At 29.6% G+C, this 27,950-nt stretch overlaps 1 protein-coding gene across 10 annotated transcripts in view; it reads left to right on the top strand.

The window, feature by feature from the left end:
• LOC106618957 (very long chain fatty acid elongase AAEL008004) overlaps positions 1-24,343 on the top strand; it is a 93,483-nt gene extending 69,140 nt beyond the window's left edge. For 6 of the 10 annotated variants that reach the window (XM_014236891.3, XM_014236894.3, XM_036357140.2 and 3 more), the window contains 8 exons: positions 4,279-4,361; positions 8,147-8,254; positions 12,132-12,215; positions 13,581-13,637; positions 16,567-16,672; positions 16,861-16,997; positions 17,085-17,240; positions 21,368-24,343. In XM_014236891.3, coding sequence (XP_014092366.1) covers positions 4,279-4,361; positions 8,147-8,254; positions 12,132-12,215; positions 13,581-13,637; positions 16,567-16,672; positions 16,861-16,997; positions 17,085-17,240; positions 21,368-21,772 — 1,136 coding nt within the window. In that variant the 3' untranslated portion in view covers positions 21,773-24,343. Of the gene's footprint in view, positions 1-4,278; positions 4,362-8,146; positions 8,255-9,044; positions 9,126-12,131; positions 12,216-13,580; positions 13,638-16,566; positions 16,673-16,860; positions 16,998-17,084; positions 17,241-18,163; positions 18,498-21,367 lie in introns of those variants that run through there. The other 4 variants (XM_014236897.3, XM_014236896.3, XM_014236900.3 and 1 more) reach the window with 4 other exon arrangements.
• The last annotated feature ends 3,607 nt before the right edge of the window (positions 24,344-27,950 follow it).

The following is a 27,950-nucleotide window of genomic DNA, read 5'->3' as shown; positions in this document are numbered from 1 at the left end:
GTTACGCATACGCCCTGGCACCCACAAGCATGTGTACATATGTAGCACATGCATGAAAAGAACTGTAAACTGTTTGTAAAACTCAATAATTGTCTGTCGTCTTATCACTTTTGCAAGCAAATACTCAATGCGCGTTAATTTCCTACATATTTACATATGTAGATATGTGCGCATGTGTGCAAACCAAATTTACGATTATGTAAGTTTAATTTTTTTGCAATTTCAACATTTTTCTTGCTTTACACCGCATTTCGCATTCAAAGCGCATAGCAATTCTGATCGTTTTGGATGTTTGACAAATGTCAGCATACTCATAAGTGTGCTCAGCGACGTTTGCCTTTGTATCGGTTCTATTGAAGTGTGATGGCCGTTTATCGGTTTCTTTTGGTTCAACATTCTCGAACATTCCCATAATAAAATAATGAAACTTACTTCTGCATACTCTCTATACCAGGCGTTATAAGCAGTGTGAGTGTGAGAGTTAAGGTAGAAATTATTTAGCTTTTGGTGAAGAGAAATAGTGGTTTAGTATACAATAAGTAGTCATATATATTGTAGACACTACCTTTTACCACTACATACAGGGTCAAATAATGTAAATATTTAGATTTTTCTCTATTTGTATTGAATTAAATATCAAAAGAGATGGCCCTTTAACTCCCGATATCTTCCGTAAATATGTTTGTCAAAACACTGACTTTGTTCAAGGGGTCAGTGCTGATACAGTTTTACAATAAAAGTTGGACGAAAATCGAAATTTGTTGTACATAGTAAACCATTCCTAACTCTAATTATCATGGTCATCACCAATTCTTTCCCAATAATAACGGGTTTTTCGATTTAGTAAAAAAAACGTTTTTTGATTTTATTAATATCATAGCTCTTTTAGTCGGGCATAACAGTTACCTTCGAAAGTTAGTCTCAATTCAGCACGAAGTGAAATCAAGTCATTCTTTCTTCGGTATTTTCAACGCAGAACGCATTTCTCGGTATCAATTTGATACGAAGTGAAGCCTTTGATCTAATTTCCTACTCATGATTCGCTACTATCTTATCAAATATTTAACGTGTGACTCATAATTCCAAATCATTTTGTATACCTTGTATAATGAGAGGCCCATATATTTTTAAGGTCAAAATACTTAGCTACTGTAAGATTTCTTACCAAAGCCTTTAAGAAATAAAAAGCAGTTTTTAAGAGAAAATTAAATTAGTGTAAGTCGTGACGAAGAATTTCTTCAACGTTAATAAGTTCTTTGCGTCGAACTATATACGTATATCCATCTCGCAAAATATTAAAGCAGAATCCTGCCTTTATTATCTTTGTGATTTCTGGCACGTCTGCTTTGTATAGATTTTGTAAAAATAAAAGCAAATTTCTTTTCCCAAACTTGAAATGTACTTTATTCAAACTCTATACTTTAGCGCCACCTAGCGGCACAATATTCTTTGTGTTGAAATATCTCTCTCGTGCCAATATATACACATACATATATCTTTAGCATTGTTCAAACGACATCGTAAAGTCGTTAATCGGTTTTATTACCAAACATATATAGATTCATAAGTACATATCCGCTTACGAGCTGATCTCTAGTAAACTACATCTTGGCGTTTACCATATGTTTCGAATGTTTGTAATAGCCGAACTTGTGTTACACATGTTGGCCAATGCGTATTCATGATGGCCAACATTGACCGAACCATCATGGGCTATTATTAATTACTACATTTGTGTTAACTATTTTTTAAGCAGTTTGGCAAATACAAATGGTACCAAAAACAATGCAAATCAACAAATTTAAATATGGAGAAAAGAGAAAATTTTGTAAACTATTGAGCAGCAAGAGGAAAAACAGACGCTTACGCCATTCAAGGTTAGTCCAATTAACACCTCAAAAACATAGTTCGAAGGCTGCAAAATGAATATGCAAACACAGATTTGGTGCCAAGTGTCAACGCCTTGCTTATCGCTGACGAAAATAGTTACGAATTTATATTCGTAAAAAAAAAATGTTTATGAGTTTGAAACGAGCTTAAAGTTGGCCATAAAATATTGAAGTTCATCTTTGCCAAAAAGTATAAAGACCATTTAAATTTAAAGCACACTTTGCTGGTAATAAAGTTTAAACGTAACGTTTAATTTGATAATTAACTAAGTAATGTTGAACTTGCTTTAGGTAGACGAAGTCGATGATTAATATTTTCTTTTTCCATAAATTTTATAGAATAATATCTTCCTTGAGATAGTTGCTAGCTTTGTGAGCTAAGCATTGAATATGTATTCTACAATGAGTCAGTTGATCTCTTGAAATCCTTTAATTTTATATATAACCCTAACAAGAAGAGTTTATTTTACTTTCTCCTAGACGCCTTGGTTTTCACCTAAAGCAAAATAAAATTTGGCGAATGGTAATGAATACTTTGAAAATGTACTTTGTTTCAGGCCTCGACTACACCTTAGTGTTAAGCCCAAATTGTGTTACTTCCACTCATCCACAGTTTTCTCCATGAAGTGGATTAGGGTTTTAAAATGTTTATTGAAAACGTAATAATTTAACTCTAAAAACAAGAAAATACGTTACCTTCGGTTGCACCGAAGCTTTAATACTCTACACAAGTGCATTTTTATAGCATAAAAGGGTATAACAAGATTTTCATTCTAATTTTGATCGGTCAGTTTGCATGACAGCTATAAGCTATAGTTGTCCGATCTTAACAATATGTTCAAAGATTATACCGCTGCTTTTGATAATAATATATGCCAAATTTCGTGAAGATACCTTGTCAAATAAAATAGTTTTCAATACAAGGACTTAATTAAGTTTGATCGGTGAATTGTATATGCTATAGTTGTTCCGACAAATGAGCAGCTCCTTGTTGAGAAAAGAACGTGTGCAAAATTTCAGATCGTTATCACAAAAACTGTGGAATAGGTTCGCGTATATACAGACAGACAGACGGACATGACTAAACCCACTCAGCTCGGCACGCTGGTCATTTGTATACATATATATCTAATAAGGTTTCCGACGTTTCATTCTGGTTGTTACAAACTTCGTGGCAAACTTAGATATACCCTATTCAGGGTATAATAAAACCTATCTTCAGAACTTGTGAATATTTCCAGGATTTGATTTAAATTGTGTCTTTTGGCTCGCTGTGATATAAATTTTGTACAAATCTTTAAGAAAATTTTGATGAAGAGCCTTAACTCCATAGCTCCAGAAACATAGGTTTATATATTTTTTTTTCTTTAACCAAAGTTAATTACTAATATATTATATAAGAGGGTCTCTAAATAAAAAGTAAAAAAAAAATTGTTTAAATAGTTATTAAAATAGAGTTACCGGTAAAATGGAAATTTGAAACAATTTTCGTATGTTTTCGAGAAGCCTTAAGGTAAATAGGCACAGTTTAGAATTTAAAGCTTAAAAATTACAAAGTCTTCCCTAAAATTTTTAACAAGTCTTGAAATAGATCAATTTTGTAATTGAAAAATTAAATTACTTCCTAAAGATGTCGAGATTTCCTATCGTAGAATGTTTCGTATTAAAAAAATAAACACTTCAAAGTTTTCACAAAAGTTTTTTAAGAAGACCTATTGTAGACACAGATTGAAATTTGCAACTACCTAAATTTCTACCTTAAATTTTCCAACAGCATTAACGTAGAAGTTTTGAAAAACAAACTGAAAATACATACTCGTATGTACTTGTATTGTATGTTGTTACAACAAATATGCAGAAATTCATTTTCGAACTTCAGACGATTATCTGACATTTTTCGAATTTCTTCTCTGCCTATTCTAAATGAAATTGTTGAAATCTCGAAAACAGTTATTTATTTCACAAACTACTAAAAATGCACAGGATTCTTAAATGTTAAGAGCATTCTGCATTTAAAGAATGTTCATTGTCTGTTCCGCGTTTTTATTAGGCTATAAACTAAATATTTTACAACTACTGCTTTTTTAAATATAACTAATGTTCACTTTATAAATATGTGTACGTTTACATAATATATACATATTTTATGTGATTGTGAAGATCAACCTATTTGATTCAAGGTTCCACTTTCTTCCTAGTGCAATTAATTGAAATGAAATCAATGTCAACGGCTTTACATAAAAATTATATTACTTTTCATTACATCTAGTATGAGAGACTAATATAGTAAAATGCTTTCGAAACTAAGCAACAACTTCGCATTTCCTCTTTAACTCGACAGCTCGACATCCGCATTAAAGTTGTTTTGATTTTGTTTGTATCATTTCAGATTCAAGGACGAAGGATTGGCCGATGATGTCATCACCATTCCCCACATTAGCAGTTTGCCTCACATATGTTTACTTAGTTAAGGTGAGTGCTTCGATTTATGCTTCTACAACAGATAATATTATATTTTCTAATATTTGCAATTAAACGCCAATAAGTTTTATTTAGTATGTACTTTGTGTCTACAAATACACTTGTATGCCTACTCATGCGCATAAACAACACGCTTGATAATCGTTAGAATGGCAGGAAGTTGCATATCATTGCGGTAGCTATGTATATTAGCTCTTATTGTTGTTGTCTTCCGTAAAGTGTTTTTAACTTTTATAACAGCGCATTATTTACAAATGATTTACAACTGAGTAGAGTAGCTACTTTGTGCTTGATTTACAAACTTAAGGCAGTGCACATATGTATATATATATATATATGTATGTAAATGGGGGTATAGTCAAGCTTTTGTTGTATTTGGAATTTAGCCTAGCTATTTTACAGACTAAAAAATATTATAAGCATTATTGGAAATGTTCAAAATTATAAAGAAATGAAAACGTCTAGAGATTGTAGCCTTGTATTGGTCAATAATCTATGCCAAATTTTGTAAAGATATTTTGTCAAATAAAAAAGTTTTCCATGCAAGAACTTAATTTTTATCGGTCAGTTTATATGACAGTTATATCCTATAGCGGTCCGATATCGACGGTAACGACTAATGAGCAACTTCAAGAGGAGAAAAGACAGTGTGCAATTAGAATTCCAATATTAGATTTATATCTCAAAAACTGAGGGATCTCAAAAACTGAGGGACAGGATGATGTGGCGAAATCGACTCAGCTCGCCAATCTGATCATTTACATACAATATATGCATGTACTTTATAGAGGCTCGGCGGTTACCTTTTTTTTTTAATATAGCCTGTTTAGGGTACTATGTATAACAATAATCGTACTAAAAAAAATAATTTTTTAACTGCATCTTTCTGCCATAAAAACGTACATATTTATACAACTGTATACATATTATCAAATACCATAACTATGAACTAATAATGTTGTTATTTTGTACCAAATACTAATGTACAATAGGTAATTGCTTTGGAAGCAAGATGCTTATCCGTTAAATTCAACTAATTGGCGGAATAAAGCGCTAATAGCTGCAACAATAACATATAACAAATATACAAGCATATATGTATACATGCACACACACACATATACACATACATTTAAAAATAATCGACTTTCAGTGAATTTAGCGGCCGTTCGACACACCTGCTGTGTAACCAATAACTGTCTGACCAATGTCTCGTCTACATATTGTTTGCGCTACTACATATTTACATACAAATGTACATCCATAATCTGTAATAAAAATAACCATTATCGGCAGCCACAGCCGCATTTCAATTATATTTGTAGTTCAGAATACGAATATACATATGTATATGTGTGTATGTATATACTTGTAGATATATAGGTATAATATTAATACACATAATATGTATTCATATTATATAACATATTTGCTCGAAAACATTGAGCGGCAATTAGAATAGTTGAAAAATAACAAAACACAAATATACAATAACTAAACATGCATATATAGATAAAAAAAAGTAGTCGCATACTAATGGTATTATATAACTAAATATATTGGAAAGCAGTTAATAAATTGATTTTGTATTAAGTGTAATTGGAATTTAAATATATTATCAAGTTACGTTCATTAATTACTATTTATTGTAATTAATAATTTTCATAATTTCCAAATGCCCCTCCCACTTTACTGGAATGAATATTCACACATGCAAATTGTTTTGATATATGACTTTCATTTCCACGTTGTCATTATCAGTTTCTAAACAGTAAGTCTGATCCTGCTGACTCCACAGGTACCGTTGAAAAGTTTTGGAAAACATTATTTTTACTTTTGTCATTATATGATAAAAATTTTAACCAGATCTTACCAAAATAGCGAATTTTGATAATAGTTCAGATAATATTTTGTCGGTAGATGGCGCTAGCTACCAGGAAAATTTCTTCAAAGGCAATTTCCTTTCGAATATGAGCCAACTGAGATCAGTTTGTGTTATAATTTAATTTCACCACCTTCTGTTTTGAAAACTATTATTGTTTGTCTCCATGAATTAGCGTTTGGAAAACATAGTGTTTTCTACTTAAATAAGTACAATTCGAATCTAAACATTTGTAGCAAGGAAAAGTTTCTTTGATTTTCTTAGTATTATGAACTAAATTACCTAACTAAAGCGATTATATACATAATTTCAATTATTATGGGAATCCCACAGCCGGTGGCAATTAATGTTGATTTAAAATATGACTCATGGTTATTAATATATGTTTTGGTTTATTTTGGTGAATTTTCATTGATACAATTTTAAAAAACAATATATATATATTTATATTAGCACCTCAACGCAATTGATTTTAATTTCAATTTGCCGAATAATAACAGCTAAACACATAATTGGATTATATGTTAGTTTTCTACTTCAAATAATTTCAAAACGTGCAAAGGTGTCAGGTCCAAAGTGGATAAAGTTTAAGAGCTAAGTTCATTAAATGACATTGCTGTTAGTTTCTACAGCGTTGATTGCACTTGATAAAATCGTAGCATGCCTTAATTTAGAGGTTATATTCCCAAGGAAAGTCAGAAAAAAGGCGTTTATTTATTTTTTTTTTTTTTGAAGAGGATTATTTATTAAATAAGTAAAAATATATATGTACATTGATAGAATTTGATGAACTTTAGTAATCGGAAATTCAGTTTTTAAAACTCGTTTGATTCCGTAACCGATCTCTAGGAGGGAAAATCACATTTAAGAGTGGCTTTAAAAATCAAAATTAATATTAACAAGTAATTCAAAGCTAAATTCTAGTGTAACCGAACATTTTCTAGGCTTTAATAGGCTTCCTTTAAGCCAAGACAAACATGCCAACGCGTTATCCAATTTTCCATACACTTGTTATAAGCCTCATTTGGAATAGCTTTCAGTGTCTTTAGAAAATTTCGGCTTTTTCGGGTTCTACTAATTTTTGGAGCGCTATTTGCAAGACTGTTACCCGGTTTCAACGTCATACCGATCAACACACGTCTTGTCACTAGTAATGTCTTTTGATACGCTGATTTCCATACACTGTTTCTTTCGATACTATTGTCTTTAAAAACTTTTGGTCAGGATAAAGTAGACTCCTCAAAACACTTCTGCAACATTTTCTACAATTTCGTAGCGTTGATTCCAATAGAAACGCATAATTTCAAGCTTGCCCGTTCCTTTTTTTCCGTAGTAAAATTCACCGGACAAACCTTTCGCGTCGTAAACAAAGACACTAATTGACATACGTGTATACAGGTCAAACTTCACACGAACATATAAAAGGATGTATCAATCGAGGAAAACGACTCGGTTTGCGCGTACAGTTTAATTAAATCAGTCCAGATAAATTCTTATCAGATGGTACTAATTGCATGACTCTTCAAAAGTTGTAACACCTTTCTTTTCTCCAGTATTTCTTTATGTAAGTTTATATGAATTATATCAGTTGTTTGTTCGATTCGCTCCTATATAATATTTCGTAAATTAAAGTAAGTCACACTTGTATCTTCAATAACAGTAGGTAGATTGCTTGTAGGCATTAAGATTACAATATAAACACATTCTCTGTTTAAACTGCGGTATATGTATACAATTACTTAATATATTATCACATATTAATTAAAATTTATATTTATTACCAATTTTATTGTATTTGCCTAACCAAATGACAGCAACGAAAACATAGTTATGGCTGAAACAAACAAAAATTTCCCCAACATTAGACCTTTAATGACCGCTTATCTCTTTGCAGGTGCTTGGCCCACGATTAATGGAGAATCGTAAACCATTCCAGTTACAAAACACACTGATATTTTATAACGCAGTACAAGTGATATTTAGTGCATGGCTGTTTTACGAGGTATGTATCATAAATGGGTTCATCTGGTGGTCATTGGCGGATCAACCAAAAAAATAAAAAATTAAAAACAAAAGTAAAATCATTCAACCATCCATCAATCATTTATTGCATCGCACAAACTCGAACTAACGTTGTGACGGAGAGATGAACTCTAATCTAACATTGTGTCAAACTGTCACACCTTTACCTGTGGCAGTGAGTTTGCGATGCATTTCAAGGACATGCGAAGGATTTTGCCATTAAGCATACATATGTACATCGAAGCATTAATACAATACATACATATGTACAACGAAATAAAATGAAAATGCAAATATATACTTCTCTATAAATATAACTTCTATGTATATATGTACACGTGACAAGCGCATACTATCCACACATTACTTACACACAAACACGCGCTCATTCATTCATACTTACTTACAAACTTACATACATACAATCAAAATTTATTATTTTTTAATTTTTTCTATGAAGCTTTTATGTACACCTGCATAACACATCCTATCCCTCTCAATCTTTATCTAAAAACCTCAAATCCACACTAAAGTACCGTTACATTTTATTAAAGCATCGTAAAATGTAAAATATGCGCTTTTGCTTCCTTTCCGCCCACCTGTTTGCTCCCTTATTGCCGTTTTTTTTTATTTTGGTAGTTAAAAAAAAATTTTTATTTTTATTTTGCCGAAACAACTTAATTTTGCAATATTTTTAGTGCTTAGTTCTTTTTTATTAAAAATGAAATATTTCTCTTTTTCTGTTACTTGCGAAACGTATATTATTTTAGTGTTTAATGGGCGGCTGGTGGGGTCATTACAGCTTTAGATGTCAGCCGGTGGATTATAGCGATGATCCCACTACGAAGCGTGTAAGTGTTTGAGCGAATGCTAAAACTGGACTGTGTAATGAACTGAAAACAAAAGAACAACAAAAAAATAATAGTAATGAAAATATTAAATTTCCGAAACGGCGAGACATCAACAACAACAACAGTGAAACCCAATTCAAATACAGACACCTTGAAGTCCGAAAATTTAAAAATAAAAATTTGCTATAAAAATCTTCTTCGCGTAACAAAATAGATAAATAAATATACTGCGCTCCGCTCGATTTTTTACAATTAGTTAGAACAAAGCATAAATCTTTATAATCAAACTGCTTCTAAACTCATCTTCATATACATATTTACATATCTACAACCATAAATTATGTGCCACCAGTAGTAACACATACATATGTATTCTAGTAAATATATGTGTAGTAGTAGTTTGCAGATTGTCATCATCATTGAAATCATCCGCCAGTTGCGCTTCGTGCTTCATCAGGATTCGCCTAAAGCTGCTAAAAAAAATTAGTGAAATTTGTTGCAGTGTAGAAAATAGCCTAGGCATAGCTTATTAATCACGCTGCGAAAATCATATAAGTGCTGCATATGCTTAAACTACCGCCAAAAGCTAAATTATAACCGTTATCTTTATGTTTAACTTTTTTCTGCAATTCTTCGTTGTTTCCTCTTCTTTTCAGTATTATTTTTTTAGCCACTTAAATTGTGCCTTCATGCATAAATATCTATAATATCTATTTTCTTATCATCGGGTTTTTTTTTAATTTGCCCATATCATTTTTAGTGTGTAGAACTTAGCTAATATTATTATTACTTTGCTACAATTTCTTTGCTGGAAAAAATTGAAAATTACTTTAAAAATTGTTATTAAAAACTCTTATTTATATAATGTTGTTTCTATTTAAATCCTGTTAATTGTTTCATACATGTTTAATAAGATAATGATTATAATTTTAAAAATTCAAACCTAAATTAAGTAGGCAAGATAATTTGCAAAAAATAAAAAACATTCGTTTAAAAAATACTTGAAAATTTTAATAATTTTTAATATTAGCGTCAAGTTTCCTTTTCGTGCATAAAAACCGGTTGAATTTGTACATTTTTCATGAGGACGTAGTTGAATTCTCTTTATTAAAATATTGTACTTTGAAGTATGACATTCGAGGAATAATGTATTAAATTTTAATAAATAAATATTTAATAATAAGGCAATGGTAGCTATTGTCTCACAGTAGATTTGCGGTGCTCCTCGTAGCTTAATGCTGAAGCTCCACAAACAAAAAGAATTAAGACTAATTCGTTAGATAAAGGATTCCTCCAGGTAACGCTGAGAGGATTGTTTAAAATTTAAATAATATTATTTTATTTAACACAAAATTCAAAAGTCTAAAAAAAGAATAATCTATACATTATAATAATTCTTTTAATTAATTATTTATAATTATATATTGTATCATACGGCTTCGATAGAGAGCAAAGGACCGCCGAGCATAATAATTAATTTATTATTATTTGAAAATTCGGAAATTTTAAAAATATGAAATATTTATGTCATTTTTCATTAGAGAAACAGCGAAAAAAATTTACTTTAAATAGTAACCAGATAACAATTTGAATAATTAATTTAATTTTTTACTCAAAATACACGTTTTTTAACAAAAACATATTTTCCAGCATTGAGCAATAAATCAACGAATCCTCACAGCCATATTTCATCGTAGAAATAGTTTAATATATATGTACTTTTGTTATCATTCCAAAATAAAAGTAGATTTTCACAACTAGTACTTTTTTGTTAAATGTGAGTAGAAAACATTTTAAATATATTAAAAAATTCATCCCTATGTGTATACCTATGTATATATGTGCGTTTAATTTGTATTTATGCATAAATAAAATATCTTTGTGATGCACATACTAAATTATCTATAAATGTGGTAAACTCTCATGAATATTTTTACTGACACCTTACTTTGTAAGCGAGTGGTAAAATAATTCACATCAAAAGGACGAAATGCCTTCAAAGCAACGACGAACCGCTAAGACCTTTTATTGGCGTTCCTTCAATTCAAAATTCACAACACAAATTTTAGTAAAAAATAGGTCTTACAACCGCAGCCAACTTCACTCAAAACACAAAACAATTATTTCCGTGAAACTTTAAGCCAGTTGAGTGTTCTTTTCTGTTCGCTTACAATAAAGGTGCCTATTGCATACTTCTCTTTTTTAAATGCATATAATAAAAAATTAAAAGAAAATATTTTCTGAAAATTGGATTATGTTTCTTAAATTTAATATACATATCCATAATATTTCTTGATGAATGAGTCTCACATAATATTTTTCGAGATCCTGTAATATCGTGATTTAAAAGCATTTTCATTTTAGTCTAGGTAATATTTCTATGCTCCAAGTTAAAACTTTCATTATGTCCTAATATTAAATCTATAAAATCATTATCTATTAGTAATTATAATCAGTAAAAATATATTAGTTCCATAACTGCGCACATCGTTTAGACGTTTCATTGTAAGTATTATCGTAATAAGCATTACTTTTAAAGACTAAAGATTCAACTACATATGAATGATTACATTATTTTTATCAATATTTTCTCTATATAAGTACGAGTATATACATTAAACTTATATATTAAATAAATCCACATGTCAAACTACCGTCCGGTAGTTCGACACGACAGCTTATCTTTCCCTCCCACTAACAACAAACCGAAAAACTCCCACACTTTCCACACTCTATCTGCCCTATCCAACTTTTCCAGTGTAAATATTTTATATAGAAGTTCTGTAAAGAGAAAATTCTATGCGAACGTTTGATTTTCCTTTCGTTTTATTAGGTTTCAAAATTCAAAATCGCTTCGCAAGTTCTCGAAATATTCATAAATATACCAACAAGCGCATGAATTTCGAAAAGCTCTACACGCCAAGAGTGCAAATCGAAATATCAATTATTCATAAAAATTGGATGAAAAATCAACAAAACACAAAAAATCTTTCTCTACTTTTACAGATAGCATTTTCCGGTTGGCTAACGGGGCATTATAACTTCCGATGTCAGCCAGTCGATTATAGTAATAACCCTAGAACATTAAGGGTATGTGTTAAAAAAAAAAAAATATTTTGCAAATGTAGAATCACGTTTGCTAATATCACATATTATTGATTACGAGTATTGTTAGTAGCATCTGAGTAAAATGTTAATAAAAACACGAAAAATTATTTTTTGAAACGTTGTATGCACCTATGAAACACACCCAAAGTTTCCTGCATTCCCAAATTGTTTACACTAATTTATTTATTTACGCGTATTTTGTTAATTTATCTAATATTAGTTTATAAAGTTTGTTATCTCTTAAGCATAAATTATACAATATTTTTTCTTAAAAAGTCACTAATATTTAAAGTATTTTTTTGGCATACTTATATGACTGTGAAGCTTTTCAAATAATTATATTTTGAGTTTTTTTTTTCAAAATAATCGCATGCAAAGTTGAAAGCGTTTGAGTACTGAGAATAATATAACGTTAATGAACTCTTTTTATCGAGCCTAAAAAAAATTTGATGAAAATGAAAGCACTGGCAAGAAAAAGCTTTGAGCTTACACTTGTAATTAACTACTATAAAATATTTAGCATCACTGGCATTGATTATATACAGGTTCTGAGTAAATAGCGGATTTCTTTCAAGCTCTATGTCTAAAAATTGCTATTGTGACGTTTTTAGTGAGCTTTTATCTCACATGATATATGAACTTCTGTAATCCAGCTATAATTTATATTTTACTTTCATTGTTAAAAATTCCTAAAATCACATAATCTTAAACGCTTTCAATTTAAATGTCGCCATAAGCCTAAAATATTTTTGTGTTTTTGCTTACTTTTTGAGTTCATTCAACTGTAAATATATACACGCATATGCCTAATCGGTGTAAATACACAATAATTTGGTTTTAAGAGCAACATTTTTGGGTTAGGACAGCACATAAGAAAGTACTGGTGAATATGGCTTTGTAAAAAATAGTTAAAAGATACTGGCTATAATTTTATGGGTAACTGGTTTTATTCCCACTAAAAATATATATATATATTTACAATAATTTCGAGAGAGCCGCAGTACCCTAAATTCCCACAGGAATGAGATAATACGAAATACACACAAACAAATTGACAAAGAAGTTAGAAAAACAAAATATTTAATTATTTGATATGTAAAAATACTTTCCGACACCAAATTTACAACAACCAACAACAAGTGAAAAACTATAATTTATTGGAATGAAAATTCATTTTGTTTGCATATTGTTATTACGTTGACCAATAAAAAATTGTTTAAAGTTTTACTATTTTAAGTATTGAAAAAATTATAACCAATTTATATGCTTTACAATTTTACTTAAAATTTGTATACTAATATATTTTTTCCTTTTATTCACATCTGAATAACCAAAATGTTGATATAGATGGTTCACGCGTGTTGGTGGTACTACTTCTCCAAATTCACTGAGTTCATGGATACGGTAAGTGCGCTGAGAATTTTATTTATCATTTTTAAAATATTGAATAAGAAAACCTGTGACCAATACGTAATATGAAGTCGTAGCGATTTTGAGACGCGCTTTTTTTCTTTAAAAGAAATACCGCAATGATACTTCGTAATAAATCAGAAGATTCGAATTCGTAACTCTATCAAGTATTCGTACTTCTATCAAGTTGACTATTTTAGTTTAGTTTATTTATTTTTATTTTACACTTTTAAGAAATTTTATTTAATAGTATTTTCTATGGATGAAATAAGATAAATGAAGTCAAAATTATTTATGTGTTTACATCGAAAAACTCGCTCGTGCTCGGCTCGCCATCAGTTTTTTTAAGCTCAACTTCAATCTTGTGTTTATTAGGTTGTATTTCTGTGCCCGAAATTAATTTTTAAAATGTTAAAAATGATTTAAGGCCATCCTGTACTCACTAGAAAGCTGAAGCATAAGCTCTCAGAATTTCCTTACTAAACATAAAATATAGCACGAAAGCGTGCTGGATGTTACAGTTAATTTTTTCTTAACACGACTTGATCTAAAATTCCGTATGACTGCATATTTTTACTGCTAAAATGTAAAAGATGTTTAAATGTTTCGAAATTTCTCATTTTGCCAATTAGAACTAGTTCACTTTTATTATATAAATTATTTAATTTAAAGACTTGACAGTAACTGAAGATCAACATACGCACTATATATAACTGTGACAGTATATTAAAAGAGCTAAAGTCAATTTAATGAAAAATCAATTTGTGTTATTTTTTTTTTTAAGTCGACAAAATGTTCGTTCTTCTGTAGCATATTATAACTAGAAGCTTTAAATATTATACATAAATGCTCAGATTCTGTCTAGTATTGAAAACATCTATCTTAGTTAAGTCGACTTAAGCTACTTCAAGAGTTTGCGCAGATATATTCCCGCGCTCGCACACGAAAAAAAACACAATAAATAATCTCAATAGCACAACACACTTCGACATCTGAAGAATGCAACCAAAAATATTTACATTCGCATATATTTCGAAATTTTCAGACCATATATTTGTTTTTTGCTTTTGTTCGGAACACCTCAAACTACTACTGATCAGTTGGTCGTAAATAATACAGGTGTTAGTCACTTCATTAACAATGTCTTCTTTACTCCTACAAACTTGTGTGTTTCAATATATTAATTTGCATAAATTTCGCAAATAATCGTACGTTGCCTTCATAAGTTTCTATTTATCTATGAATATTACATAAATTTGCTTTTCAAACGTATGCAAATGCACAGTGGCATTTTTACGATTTGTTATGCGATTCTTGAGTGAAATGATAATTAAGTCTAAGTTGTTGTACAGCATATACGGTTACCATTGCATGAGATTTATTTGGTTTTCTTGTATTTTTGTTTATCGACTTTTGTGTGTATTAAAGCGCTTAAACGCATTTTTTTTAGTCGAAGTTAATATCTAGGTGAATGCAATAGCAAATTTCAAATCGTGGATGGTGGTATTAACGATTGAAGTTTGACTCTTTTAAAACAAATTTTTTTTACTCTTTTGAATTTTATAACTCAATGAAAAAAAATGTTTAATGGCAAAGCTCATTGTCTGGTACGAAATTTACTGCTCTACAAACATGGTCTTTTTTTATACACTGAACAGGGTATATACTTAATATAGTTTGCCACGAAGTTCGTAACACCCAGAAAGAAACGTCGGAGACCCTATATCATATATACATAAATAATCAGCATGATAAGCTGAGTTGATTTAGCCATGTCCATTTGTCTGTCCGTCTGTATATACGCGAACTAGTCTCTCAGTTTTTGAGCTATCGTTCTTAAATTTAGCATGTAACCTTTTTTTTACTAAGAAGCTGCTCATTTGTCGGAATGGCCGATATCGGACCACTATAGCATATAGCTGTCATACAAACTGAACAATCGAAATCAAGTTCTTCTAAGAAACCTTTTGTATTTGTGAAGGGTATTATAGCTGCAGTACAACCGAAGTTAACGTTTTTTTTTGTTTTTTATTATGTTGATAGGCATTGATGTTTGACAATAAATATCTTGTAAATGCTTAACTTAATCGAAAAATTTTACAGGCAGTTTTTGTAAAGCAGTAAATTTTCTACAAAATTATGAGCTTTGCAAATTAAAATGAATTTTTCCATTGAGCTATAAAAGTCAAAAGAAAAAAAAACAATTTTGCCTTGGAACAGTAAAACTTACACCGTTAATATCTTTTAAACGGTTAAATAGACTAAAAAATCGTAAAAGCATTAAGTTTTCTATAGTATCCATAAAACAAAATATTTTTTTAAGTATTTAAAAGCGAGATATAAATTTTTCTATCTGATAATAAGAAAAAAATAGAACACTGTAAAGCGGAGGACGTTCCCGTTGTAATTAAGAGCTCATACTTAGACAAACTCTTAGAACTATCTATCAACCACTTCTTCAGAGTAACAAGCGAAAAATACTTTAGTTTTTTTAACCACTCTAATATTCATACATACTTGTATATACTTTATGAGGCCTCCGACGGTTGTGTCGGGTTGTTACAAACTTCGTGGCAAACTAATTACTCAGGGTCTAATAGTGTTAGCATATAAAAACGAAAAAGCAGACAAGTCAAAATATATCTATTGTGATCGTGATGAATGAAATGATTTCATATAAATAATCTTGCAAATTTGTGAAACATATAGTAATTAGTTACAAATAATACTGAAAAGATTATCAAAAAACTTAAAATTTCTTATAACTTTGGCACGTGACAGCACTATTATTATTTTTTCATATTTGAACGCTTACTTCCTACAAAAGATGGTGCTCCTATGAATATAGTATACATAAAATTATTTATTACCAAAAATGTGTCAACGATTGTATGTAATTGTGTTTGTTATTCGCTTTTTGCAGATCTTCTTTGTGCTGCGCAAGAAGACGAGTCAAGTAACAACGCTGCATGTCATCCATCACGGCTGCATGCCGATGTCTGTCTGGTTTGGTGTCAAGTTCACACCAGGTGCGTAAACACAAACACACACCCACATATATACTCATAGTCAAATGTACCGTACGTGCAAGTGTAGCGTTACAACTGACCTCCAACTTTCGCACTTGCATAATTATGTTTTCACTCTTTAAAAAAAATATATATATATATATGTATGTATATTTACTTTTCCCTCTCCGCTCTCTCCCTTCAAACAGGTGGTCACAGCACTTTCTTCGGTCTGCTCAACACATTCGTGCACATCGTTATGTATACGTACTATATGTTTTCGGCCATGGGTCCACAGTTCCAGAAATATTTGTGGTGGAAGAAGTACTTGACCACACTGCAAATGGTAAAGTATTAATTTACTTACACAAATATATACACACATATAATAAATATAATATTATTATCTTTTTTTTACTCTCGCTTTCTTCAGGTACAATTTGTGCTGATCATGGTGCACGCCTTCCAATTGCTCTTCATCGATTGCAACTATCCAAAGGCGTTCGTTTGGTGGATCGGTATGCACGCTGTGATGTTCTTCTTCTTGTTCAATGAATTCTACAAGAACGCTTACAAGGGTCGCCGCACGGTAAGTTAACGCCTAAAGGCATGCTACCACTACTACTACTACTAGTACTACTACTATTGGCACAACTACAACCACAACTATTAGTACTACACTGGCTATAAGCACATTGTACCCTGTAGGAAAAGTTGAATGTAGAAAATTATATTATATTGTATTATATATTATATATCGATATACATATATCAGATGTATCGACTTTTACTATTTTTCAATATTTTTTTAATAATTTCAATTTTGTTAAATATTTTAATTTTTTTAGTAAAAATGTATTTTTATTTTTAATTTATCGATTTTTTCTACTTTTCGAGAGCATTTATATCGTTTTTTCTCAATATACTTGTATATAAAATTAAATTTTTTGTTTATTATTGAATTTGTTTAAGTATTGAATTCAGCTTGAATATAATTTTGGCAAACGCAGTTTTTATTTAAGCTTATACAGAAAATTTCTTATTGAAAAACAATGCAAGAAATGGAAAAATAATATTAAAATTTAATGCCATGACTAGATGCAAAAAAAAAAAAAATTTTAATAAAAAAATTTTAAATTGGAGAAGGTTAAAAAATGCTTACAATTAAGAAGACTCGACTGTATATAATCAAACTAGCTTTTGTTTTTCTTACTCGCGAGCACTGCACACTTATCACTAACGAGTAATACATATTTATGTATATTTATTTATTTTATTTGTTTACTAATATTTATTTAAAATGCTCATTATAAAAATATTTGATTTTCTAGAACCTTATAGTTCCTTTCTCCTATATAGCACTACAACTCATCGTTTAAGTAGCTTGAAGAAAAACTTTTCCATTTAATATTTATTTATATGACATTTATGCTTATTTGTACGAATTTTGCTTTTATATATTTTACTTTGAATTACAAATTTTGAAATATTGTTCAAACGCAAATTCAGCAGAATACACGCGTAAGAACCAAAAGAATTCGCTCTGCCTCACCACCCTCTAGTCAAAACAAAGCGCATAATCGTCATACAAGCGTAAATAGTACCGTTAGCCGAGCAAGAAGCAAGCAATATGGACGCAGTTTCAGTCGAGCATTAATTCGTATATTAGAGTATACGGGATAAGCCTAATTCTTGATATCAAAATAGTGCAAGAAAATTTTTAGTAAACTTTTATGTTTTTGTAAAAATTTTCCTACGATATTTGTCGGAAAAAATATTACATTAACCTTTCTATAATAAAAAAAGTTAAATATTTATTGCAATAAAAAATTAAATTAAAATTCAATATAGGTGTGTCTTACTTATTGATGAGGAATGTATGCGCTTACCTACTTTATGGAATTCAATAAAAACACTGAATTCAAATAAAGCAAGATCACATTAAATTATTTTAAAAGATATCAAAATCAGGGGTTAGGAATCCTAAAAATATTTAACTTTCATTACAATGGACGTTTCGGAATATAATTCCTTAGCAACTAAAAACGTACCAATATCGAGTAAACTTCATAAATAAATCAGTCAGAGAGCCTTCTTCAAGCACCAAAAGCAAAAATATTAACCAAATATACATGAGATATGCAAGTTGAAGGAAATAACCCAAAACATAGTATAATTACGAACAACAACAGTAAAAACGAAGAAATAAAGACAAACTACAAAATTTGCGGCAGCGAAAAACGTAAAGCCGCAACGCCTCCTAATGCATTGTAAAGATTGAAAAGCTCAATACAAAAACCAGCGTGAAATAAAATATAAAAAAAAAACGCACCATTTGCTTTGTTGTTATACGTGGACAACAATAGCGCTGGAGTTGGTGCTGATGACGGCAATGACGATGGTGTTGACGCTTGGCGCCGTTGGTGATGCAAGTGAAAGCTTCGATTATTACATAATTGAACAATGAATTTCATGGTTTGCTACTAAATAAGTTGTATGTTACTGTTTCTTCATTGTGGGTTTTCTTTCTCGGTTACTAGGCTACTTAACTGGCTCGCCGCGATCTCAGCCGTTTCTCAATATCATCCCCGCAGCGTAATATGTGTGGAATGTTTAGCTTCATCTTGAGGCATAATAAACGATGCTAATATTATCCATCATTAGCGCAAAAGTTAGCTATTAGAGCTGGATATAGGTAAAATCGCTGTGATAGCAGACCACGCTAATGCAAGCGAGTGGGAGAGAAAACAGATAGCTTGGTATAAAGTTATACGTTTCTTTTAAGATGCCGCTCTCTTATTTTTTACTTGCTCCCTTTGCTAATGCTCTCTTAAATTGGTTTTTATTTTGAAATTTATTTAATTTAGTAGACGTTTTCATTTATATAAGAATAGTAATTAATTTATTGAAATAAGGAAGAACTCAATTCTTAATCCGTGCTAAAAGTGTTTAAAAAATATTTATATTTACTTACTTAAATATTTTTTTATTTAATTTTTGTTTTTAAATATATATGAAAATTTCGTTTTCTGGTATTTTTTAAATTTAAAAGCGCCTTATTAATTACATTTAATTGAATACATTTTATATAATAGTTTATGAAAAATGCGTAGTCAATTTACTTTCTTTAATATTTCACAACACGAAAAAGTTTAAATGTTGCCTACAATTAGGCGAATTTTGAAATAAAATTTAGATGTAAATATTGTTCTATTGAAGTAATGAAGTGTGCGTGTGCAAAGTACAATAACAATAAAGAATATATAATCTTCCCAATTTTATTTCAATTTCTGAAATATATAAAAGCTTAAAAGTATAGTGTTGAATCTTTTGAGATTATGAAGCATGCCTTTAAAATCATTTAACCTTAAACATCATATAAGTTTTCGCGGATCCCGAAGTAGTTGATATATTATACAAGATAGTATTCCCAATAAAAAAATATATAAATAGATATTATACTGCTTGTGGAAACTCCCAATTTTTATATTCTCAGGTTTTATCTCTGTCGAATTTTGAATCCACTACCTGTTGAGTTTTGTTGTTACCTTGTGATAAAGCGTATGAGATAGTACCTTAACTTAAACCAAATATTTAAAGCTAAAGAGCATACTCGTAGAACAGAACAAAATTAGTAAAAAATTTTATAAAATTTAAAATAGTTTTATGATTTATTTGGTCACATATATTCTTCAAGACTCGTAAAATTTTTATATTTATATTCTTCATTTCAGCTGAAGGTAAATTTTTTTACCACAAATATTCCAGCTCCATACAAATCAATTCCAATACTTGATAGTAAAAATAACTGCAAACCATGCGGCTGCTTCCGGCAATTTAGGTTATCATATTAGGCCTACTGAACACACTTTTTGAATAGTTATTTCTAAAATATATCATTGGCATTATCTAATATAGTATAAAGTATAAAAGTATTTCTCAATTTCAAATTGCTTTTCCTTTATAATATTATATCTATTATAAAACTTATGCATTTTGGTTGTGTCAGCTTGCGATGTGCTTATTCACCAGCCAAATATATGTATATGTAGTATGAGAAAAACCAAAGACTTAAGCTAAGAACTTGTTGCTAAATAATTTCAATTTTTTTTCATTTTCGTTTCATCCCGTGTCGATTGCTTTCTTGCCGCATACAACTGTAAACAACTGTAACAACTACGACAAACAATCAACTGCTACTATCTGCTATCCACCATACAATCAACCAATCAATCGAAAAACCATCATCGTTCAATGAATTAATCAAATTCATTCACGAAAATTAAACATTCACGCATATGAAAATTCATCGGCGCCAAATTACAAAAAAAAAAAACAAAATCGAAACTAAATTAAATTCAAATCAAAAAATATTTCAAAAAATAAAAATAATTGATAAAAAATTTAAAAAAAATGTAACGAAAAAATATAATGATTTTTTTTTAAATTGTATAAAACTAAACAAAATAAAAAAAAATACTTACATAAATTAAAAAAAAAATATAATGGAAAAATTTGCAAAAAAAAAAATTATCCATTCATACAATCTGTCCACTCATCATGCAATTACTTCTTTGTATGTGTTTATGTGTATCATTACTTCCGCCATGCACTTACTGTTGCGTCCTATTACACCACAATAACCGAATCGCACTTGTTTTGCATGGTGTCTGTGGGCTAACGGTTGTGATTAATACTTGCTCTTTTTCCAAATAGAAACACAAAAATTTATTGATGTTCATTTTGCAGCGCAAAGAGAAGGACGACGACGAGGTGGTGGAAGTGAAGCAGAAGAATAGCAACAACAAAGCCGCTGAGGGTGAAGAGCAGAAAGCATTACTCGCCAACGGTCACGTAAGCAATGGTGTCATCAGTAATGGCAGCGTAGCCAACGGTTACCCGAAGAATGGCTACAAAACGGCGTCGGCGTCGACGACAGCGTCCACACTGATCAACGGCAGCGGCGCCAGCATAAACGGCAGCGTCAAAGCGTCGGCGGGGAACGGCAGCGTGTACAAGAACGGCGAGGCGCCGTTGCTGGCCAACGGACACAGCAAAATGGTGGGCGGGGAATTGGACGCGCAGCTGACACAACGCAAATTGCAGCAACAACAAAAATAATATAGGGCCACAGGCGGCGTTGTGGCGCATACGATGGCTACGGCGTCGGCAGCAAAGCAGACCACAACACACAAAACTAAGAAAACACAAAAACAATTACAAAAACAAAACAAAGCTAAAAATCAAACATAAAAAATACAAAAAAAAAAATAACGCTAAACACAACAACAACAATACGCAAAACAAAGCCAGAAAAATAATATTATAATTAATGAATTAATTAAAGGTTAGTTATTATAAGAGGAAATTAATTAATTATAGCATGTGGTTGCAAAATCAAAAACCGCGCGGAAAAAAAAAAGAAGAAAAAGTTAATAAGCATTAATTTTTTATTATATATCTTATACACATACTGCATTAAAATTAAATTTATAAATTTATACACATACACACACATACATACACAAGCCATATACACAACATGCATGCGCATGCGCATACTTAGAAAAACAACAAGTAGCAGGTAACTTTTTGCCACGCGTGTAAGAAACCGAGAAAGAAATAATAAGCATAAAGACAAAACTGCTTAGCAGGAAATAGTAAACAGGGCGTAAATAGCGTAAGCAAAGCGTTGCCAACCATTTGCAAGTGTATAATTAGTGCGCTGCGATTTGCTGCTTAACTTAAAACGAACTTTCAATTTGTATTTATTTTTTTTATAAACTTTCTATGTAAACAAATAAACTTGCGAATAGTGTTGCGCAAAAATGTTGCTAATAGAAGCGTTTCTCACTTGTTTTACGACTTAAAATTTATATAAACATTTGCATGTTTTTCACTTGTTTCATTTTTAAATATTTTGATAATTATGTTTGAAGTCAGTTATATCGTTTTTAAATATCTGATATACTTCATTTTATAATTTTTATGTAATGAATTTAATCAATAACTAAAGTTTTGTATAGCAAAATTTCCTTAGAAACCTATATTATTTCTAATCTTAATATCTTTAATAGATAAATTCCAAATTGTACGTTGAATCTGTTTATAACTGAAAAAAAATCTCGAAAAAATATTTCGCAGAAATGTTGCTGCAAAATATGAAAAAAAAGTCTAGCAACAATGTTGCTGCAAAATGTGAAAAAAAAATTCTCGCAACAATGTTGCTGCAAAATATGAAAAAAAAATCTAGCAACAATGTTGCTGCAAAATATGAAAAAAAAATTCTCGCAACAATGTTGCTTGCAATATATCCATTATCAAAATAAATGATTATTTACTATTTTTTATATATTGCTATATTCGAAACGGTATTTTGTATATACACTCGTAAACTCCGTTACCCCAGCTTTATTTTCAACAACAGCATATCGCGCAGCACTAAGCATACACAAATTACAAACTTAGCAATAAACTTATACAACGCATACACACAACTACATTTGCAACTGCATTTTCCACATATATACGTATGTACATGCGTATAAGTAAATAAATACATAAACACATAAATATATGTATAGTGATATATATGTATAGTATATATTTATGCATATAGGGTATAAATTGATACAAAAATGTACACAAACGATTGCAACTACGCTTGTAGGGAAAACAAAAACAATATACAATACAAATAAAATATTAATTTATAATAAAACAACAAATAAAATACTGGTTTAGGTATACAATTAAATACGATTTATATTACCGTTACATTTGCTAATTTACGATTTACGATATATATACACATACATAGGTACATACATATATATTTGTATTTATTTGAATGTAAAGTGTTCTGTATCGAACATTTGAGTTTACTTTTATTTTGTTGTTCTGTTGTACAAAATCGATTATATATATAATATTGTAAAGATCTTAAAGTAAAAAATAAAAATATTAAATGTTAAACGAAAACTATGGAAAATCAAGTCATTTAAATCGCAGCAAAGAGAATCATATTTATAAATACATACGTACAAAGAGGCAAAAGCAACAACAACAAACATGTACGCAATGAAAACTAATTGTGATCAATAATTGCTAGCTGAAAAATGAAATTAATTAGTCTAAAATAATTAATTAACTAACTATGTAAGGCTTAGTAAGCGAGAAGTGTGTTTGATAAGTTAAATAAATAAATAAAAAAAACTCTATACATATTAAAAATATGTGAAAAAATAAATATATATTTAAAAAAAAAAGAATGTGGGTCAAAGAATACATGACATAGCTTATTATTAAAAAAATAACAACAACAAACAAAAGTTACAGCGAACTTAATTAGGCGCATGCCACACTGCATGCGAAAAGTATGCTACCAGGTCGGCTAACCGAAGCGTGTGCGCCACTCTTCCGCATGAGTCAACGCTGCGGCGCATAAACTATATACATATTAACGGACATTCGGGGTATGTGGGAATGTGTTAGTTGAACTTTGTGAGCGTTTAGAAATATTTGTTTATAAATACATAATAATTTCTTATAATATAAGAGCAATCCTGTAAGCAGTAATTGTCGACACACAAAGCAACAAACACATACAAACCAATGAAAAATCAAAAAAATTAATAAAAAATTACAAATTAAAGAGATAAAATAAAAGAAACTGAAAATACACAAACAAAACACTTGTAGTTTATGAATGAAGAGTAAAGCAAAGGCGAAATAACAAAATATACAACCAAAAAAGTGATGAAAAAAGAAAAAAATTTATAACAAATAATTACTGCGCTAATTAAATAAAAAAAATTAAAATGTAAATACAACAACTATTTGTATTTATTTCAAAGACACTGCAGCAATTTGTAGTGCAGATTAGTAAAAATGCAAAGCAAAAAATTAAAAAAGTATAGTATAAAGTCAAGCAGTTAGTCAAAAATAATTTAACAGCGAAACTCTAGCCAAAAATAAAGTGAAACAAATTTTTTTTAAAATTAATTAATTGTGTTATACATGTACATATGTATGTCGAGCAGATTAGCCTTTGAAGCTTAAACAAAATATTTAGGAAAGCATTAAGTCTTACATTTCGTGTGTTTGTAGTATTCACTAAGCAATCATATTCTAAATAATGAAGAAAATAACAACAAACACTACTGAAGTTGGAATTGCGCAGTTGAAAAGTGAAAAGTATTGATTAATATTGCAGTCGTAGAACATTGGAACTAAAATTTTAGTCTATATATACATTAATACACAGATATACATATATGTGTATATGTACATAAAAGCAGTACTTCTAAATTGCGTAACTTCTATGTAAATTCAAGCGACTTGAAGCTGAGAAAACCAATATTTTAGTACATTTTAGAGCTAACACTAGAACTAGAGCTAGGAAATCCTTTCAAATTTACATATTTGCAAAAAAATTTCACGAACTTGGACACTGAAGCATACATATACAATTCAATTCAAAAAGCTTCTAAAAAGCTCATGCATCTTATTTATTTTTTGGTAATTTATTTAATTTAAATGAAAAATTTAATCGGACATCAAATAATTGCTTTCATTAGAATTTTTTAAAATATAGGCTTATGTGAGCTTTCAACAGTCACATTATGATAACGGTATTAAATTTAGTATCATGTTTAAAGTTTTACCCCAGAAAGACTCTAATCTAAATTTAATTTTATTGTTTAGTGATGACAAAAATTTATTGAAAATTAGAAACGTAATCAAAAAAATCAAACTTTAGTGAAAGCTCACTTGCTTTAATTTAAACAAAGAAAATAAGAAAAAAACAGCTTTAAGGACAAAAAAAAGTTGATTCTAATATTACAACGCGCATGAAATAAATTAAATAACTTATCGAGTTGATTTTTTCTACAATTCTGGCAAACTTTCTAATGAAAGCACATAAAATGTGAAAGGTATATATAAATTGTAGATAAACTTTAAAAAACTGCCTTCACCAAAAATGTTTAGAAATCCTTTGTAAGCTTGACATAAGCTTTGTATACTTATATATTTATAAACTTTCATTGCATTTTGTTTGCACATTGATAAAGCTTTCACTGAAAATTTAAAAAAAATTACAAAAACACTTTAGATTATATCTTACATATATATTTTAAGCTTATGTTTCTACTGACATATATTTGATTTTGATTACCATGTTTGAAGAAGCTTTCACCAAGCACAAAAAGTAAATTTGTTATTAAGTTTTTCTTTAAAAAGCTCATATATAGAAAACTTTGTATCGCTATCAACCAATTCAGAACTGTTTCACTGCATTTAGTTAAGCTCTTTAGAAAGCTTTCAGTAATAAGAAAAATTCATAATAAACACAAAGTAACTAAACCATGAGTGCAACAAAAAAATCATAAACAATTAAACCTCCCACCCTTTACTGCACAGCTATGGACAGTAGTGTTTGAGACAAATCGCAATATTACAAAAAAAAAAAAACATTATTAATTTCGATTGAAAAATAGCTTTTGTAAAATTTAAGTATAAAAAAATAACAAATAATGTATGTATGTATGTGTAAGCGACGATTTTCTAAATATTTGCGTTTGGAAATGAATGAATTCTTTACAATAGCTAGAAATTTAAAGCATTACTCTAACTTACACATAGCTTAGGCTTAAGTCTTTTCGTTTTTTTTTTTTTAATTTTTTATTCTTTTTACTTTTGTTATTGGTTTTTATATGCAACAAAGTCTTTATTCGAAGCGAAAGCTTTCACTCGTAGCTTGTTATGTGCGTATGTATGTAATGTAAAAAAGTCACATGTGTGTATGTATGTATGTAGGAGTTAGAAAGAAGAAGGCAATGTGCACATATACATAATATACAACAACAATTACATTTTCGGGTCGATTTTTTGTATATTATTGTCATGACATCATTTCTTTTTGTTGTATGTTTAAAAAAAAGGAATATGTATAAATTAATTGAGGGTAAAAATAAGCAAAATTCAATGAAGAATGCAAATAAATTAAAATATTATTAAAAAAATTTAAAAAAATACTTTTTATTATGAATAAAATAGAGCGAGTAAGTAAAATATATGGATGGTTGTACATATATACAAATATACATATGTATGTATGTATGTATGAAATTCGTGAGGTGTGTTTTCTCCAAAAAACAGCTAACACATTTGCAAAGAATATTTACAGAAAAAACAATATTAATATCGTGAAAATATTTTATTATGTAACAAATTAAAAAATTTAAATAAAATGAAAGGAAAAAACGAAAAAAAAAATTAAAAAAAAACTAAATTTGAATTAAAAAAAAAAAAGTTAAAACAAAAATATATTTACAAAAATAAATAAATAAATATTTAAAAATTATAACAAAAAAATCATTAAAAGATTATCTTATAGAAGATTAAAACTTTAAGCGAAAAATTAAAATAAATGGTAAAGAAAAAATAATAATTATAAATAATACTTATAATAATACTAAATATGATATATTAAAAAATATTGAAAATAAAAATGTATGTATAAACGAGTAAGGAAGCGCTAAGTTCGGTTGTAACCGAAAATTTCATGCTCTCGCAATCCCATTGTCCAATTTTAACACCGGCTCCCATAAAGCCCTCTGCTGCCATTCTGGCTGTGAAATTTAATGCTTTTGGCTCTTTTATTCAGTGAGTTATTGTTCTGGAGTCCCCAGAAATACGTATGTCAAGTTTCATCAAGATATATTCTTACACAAGTTATTGCTTGCACGGATAGACGCACGCACGAACAGACAGTTACGCGGATGTCAGCTCGTCTCGTCATCCTGATCATTTATATACTATATATATCTCCATATCAATTTCAATTAGTATTAGCTGATACAAAGAACCGTTAGGTGAACAAAACTATTGTGCTCTGTGCAACATGTTGCGCGAGTATAAAAAATTAATAAATAAACATATATATATAAAAAATCGCTCCATCTTAATGCAAAGAAGCAGTTGCAAAAACGGCCAAATTCTGAAAATCAACCAGACACGTGGAAGCGAAGAATATTAATAAATAGAGAAGGCGCAAACATTTAATCAAATCTTTATGAGTACTAATTTTTAGTTTTCACATTGGGGAATATCAAAAACCCAACTTCGAAAAGAAAAAGTCAACACGCAATGAGGGAAACGGGGAAAAGGCTATAAATAGACACAAAGAATGTTCTTATATGAATTATCTGCCTCTACACATTTGCATATTACACAAAAAAAAAACATAATTTGAATTTGCAATAATCTTTCTATATATACATTTTCTGACCGGAGC

The sequence above is a fragment of the Bactrocera oleae genome, chromosome 2 (assembly GCF_042242935.1).
Source record: "Bactrocera oleae isolate idBacOlea1 chromosome 2, idBacOlea1, whole genome shotgun sequence".
Lineage (NCBI taxonomy): Eukaryota > Metazoa > Arthropoda > Insecta > Diptera > Tephritidae > Bactrocera > Bactrocera oleae.
Note: the sequence above shows the minus strand (reverse complement) of the source record. Positions and strands in the feature narration are given on the sequence as shown.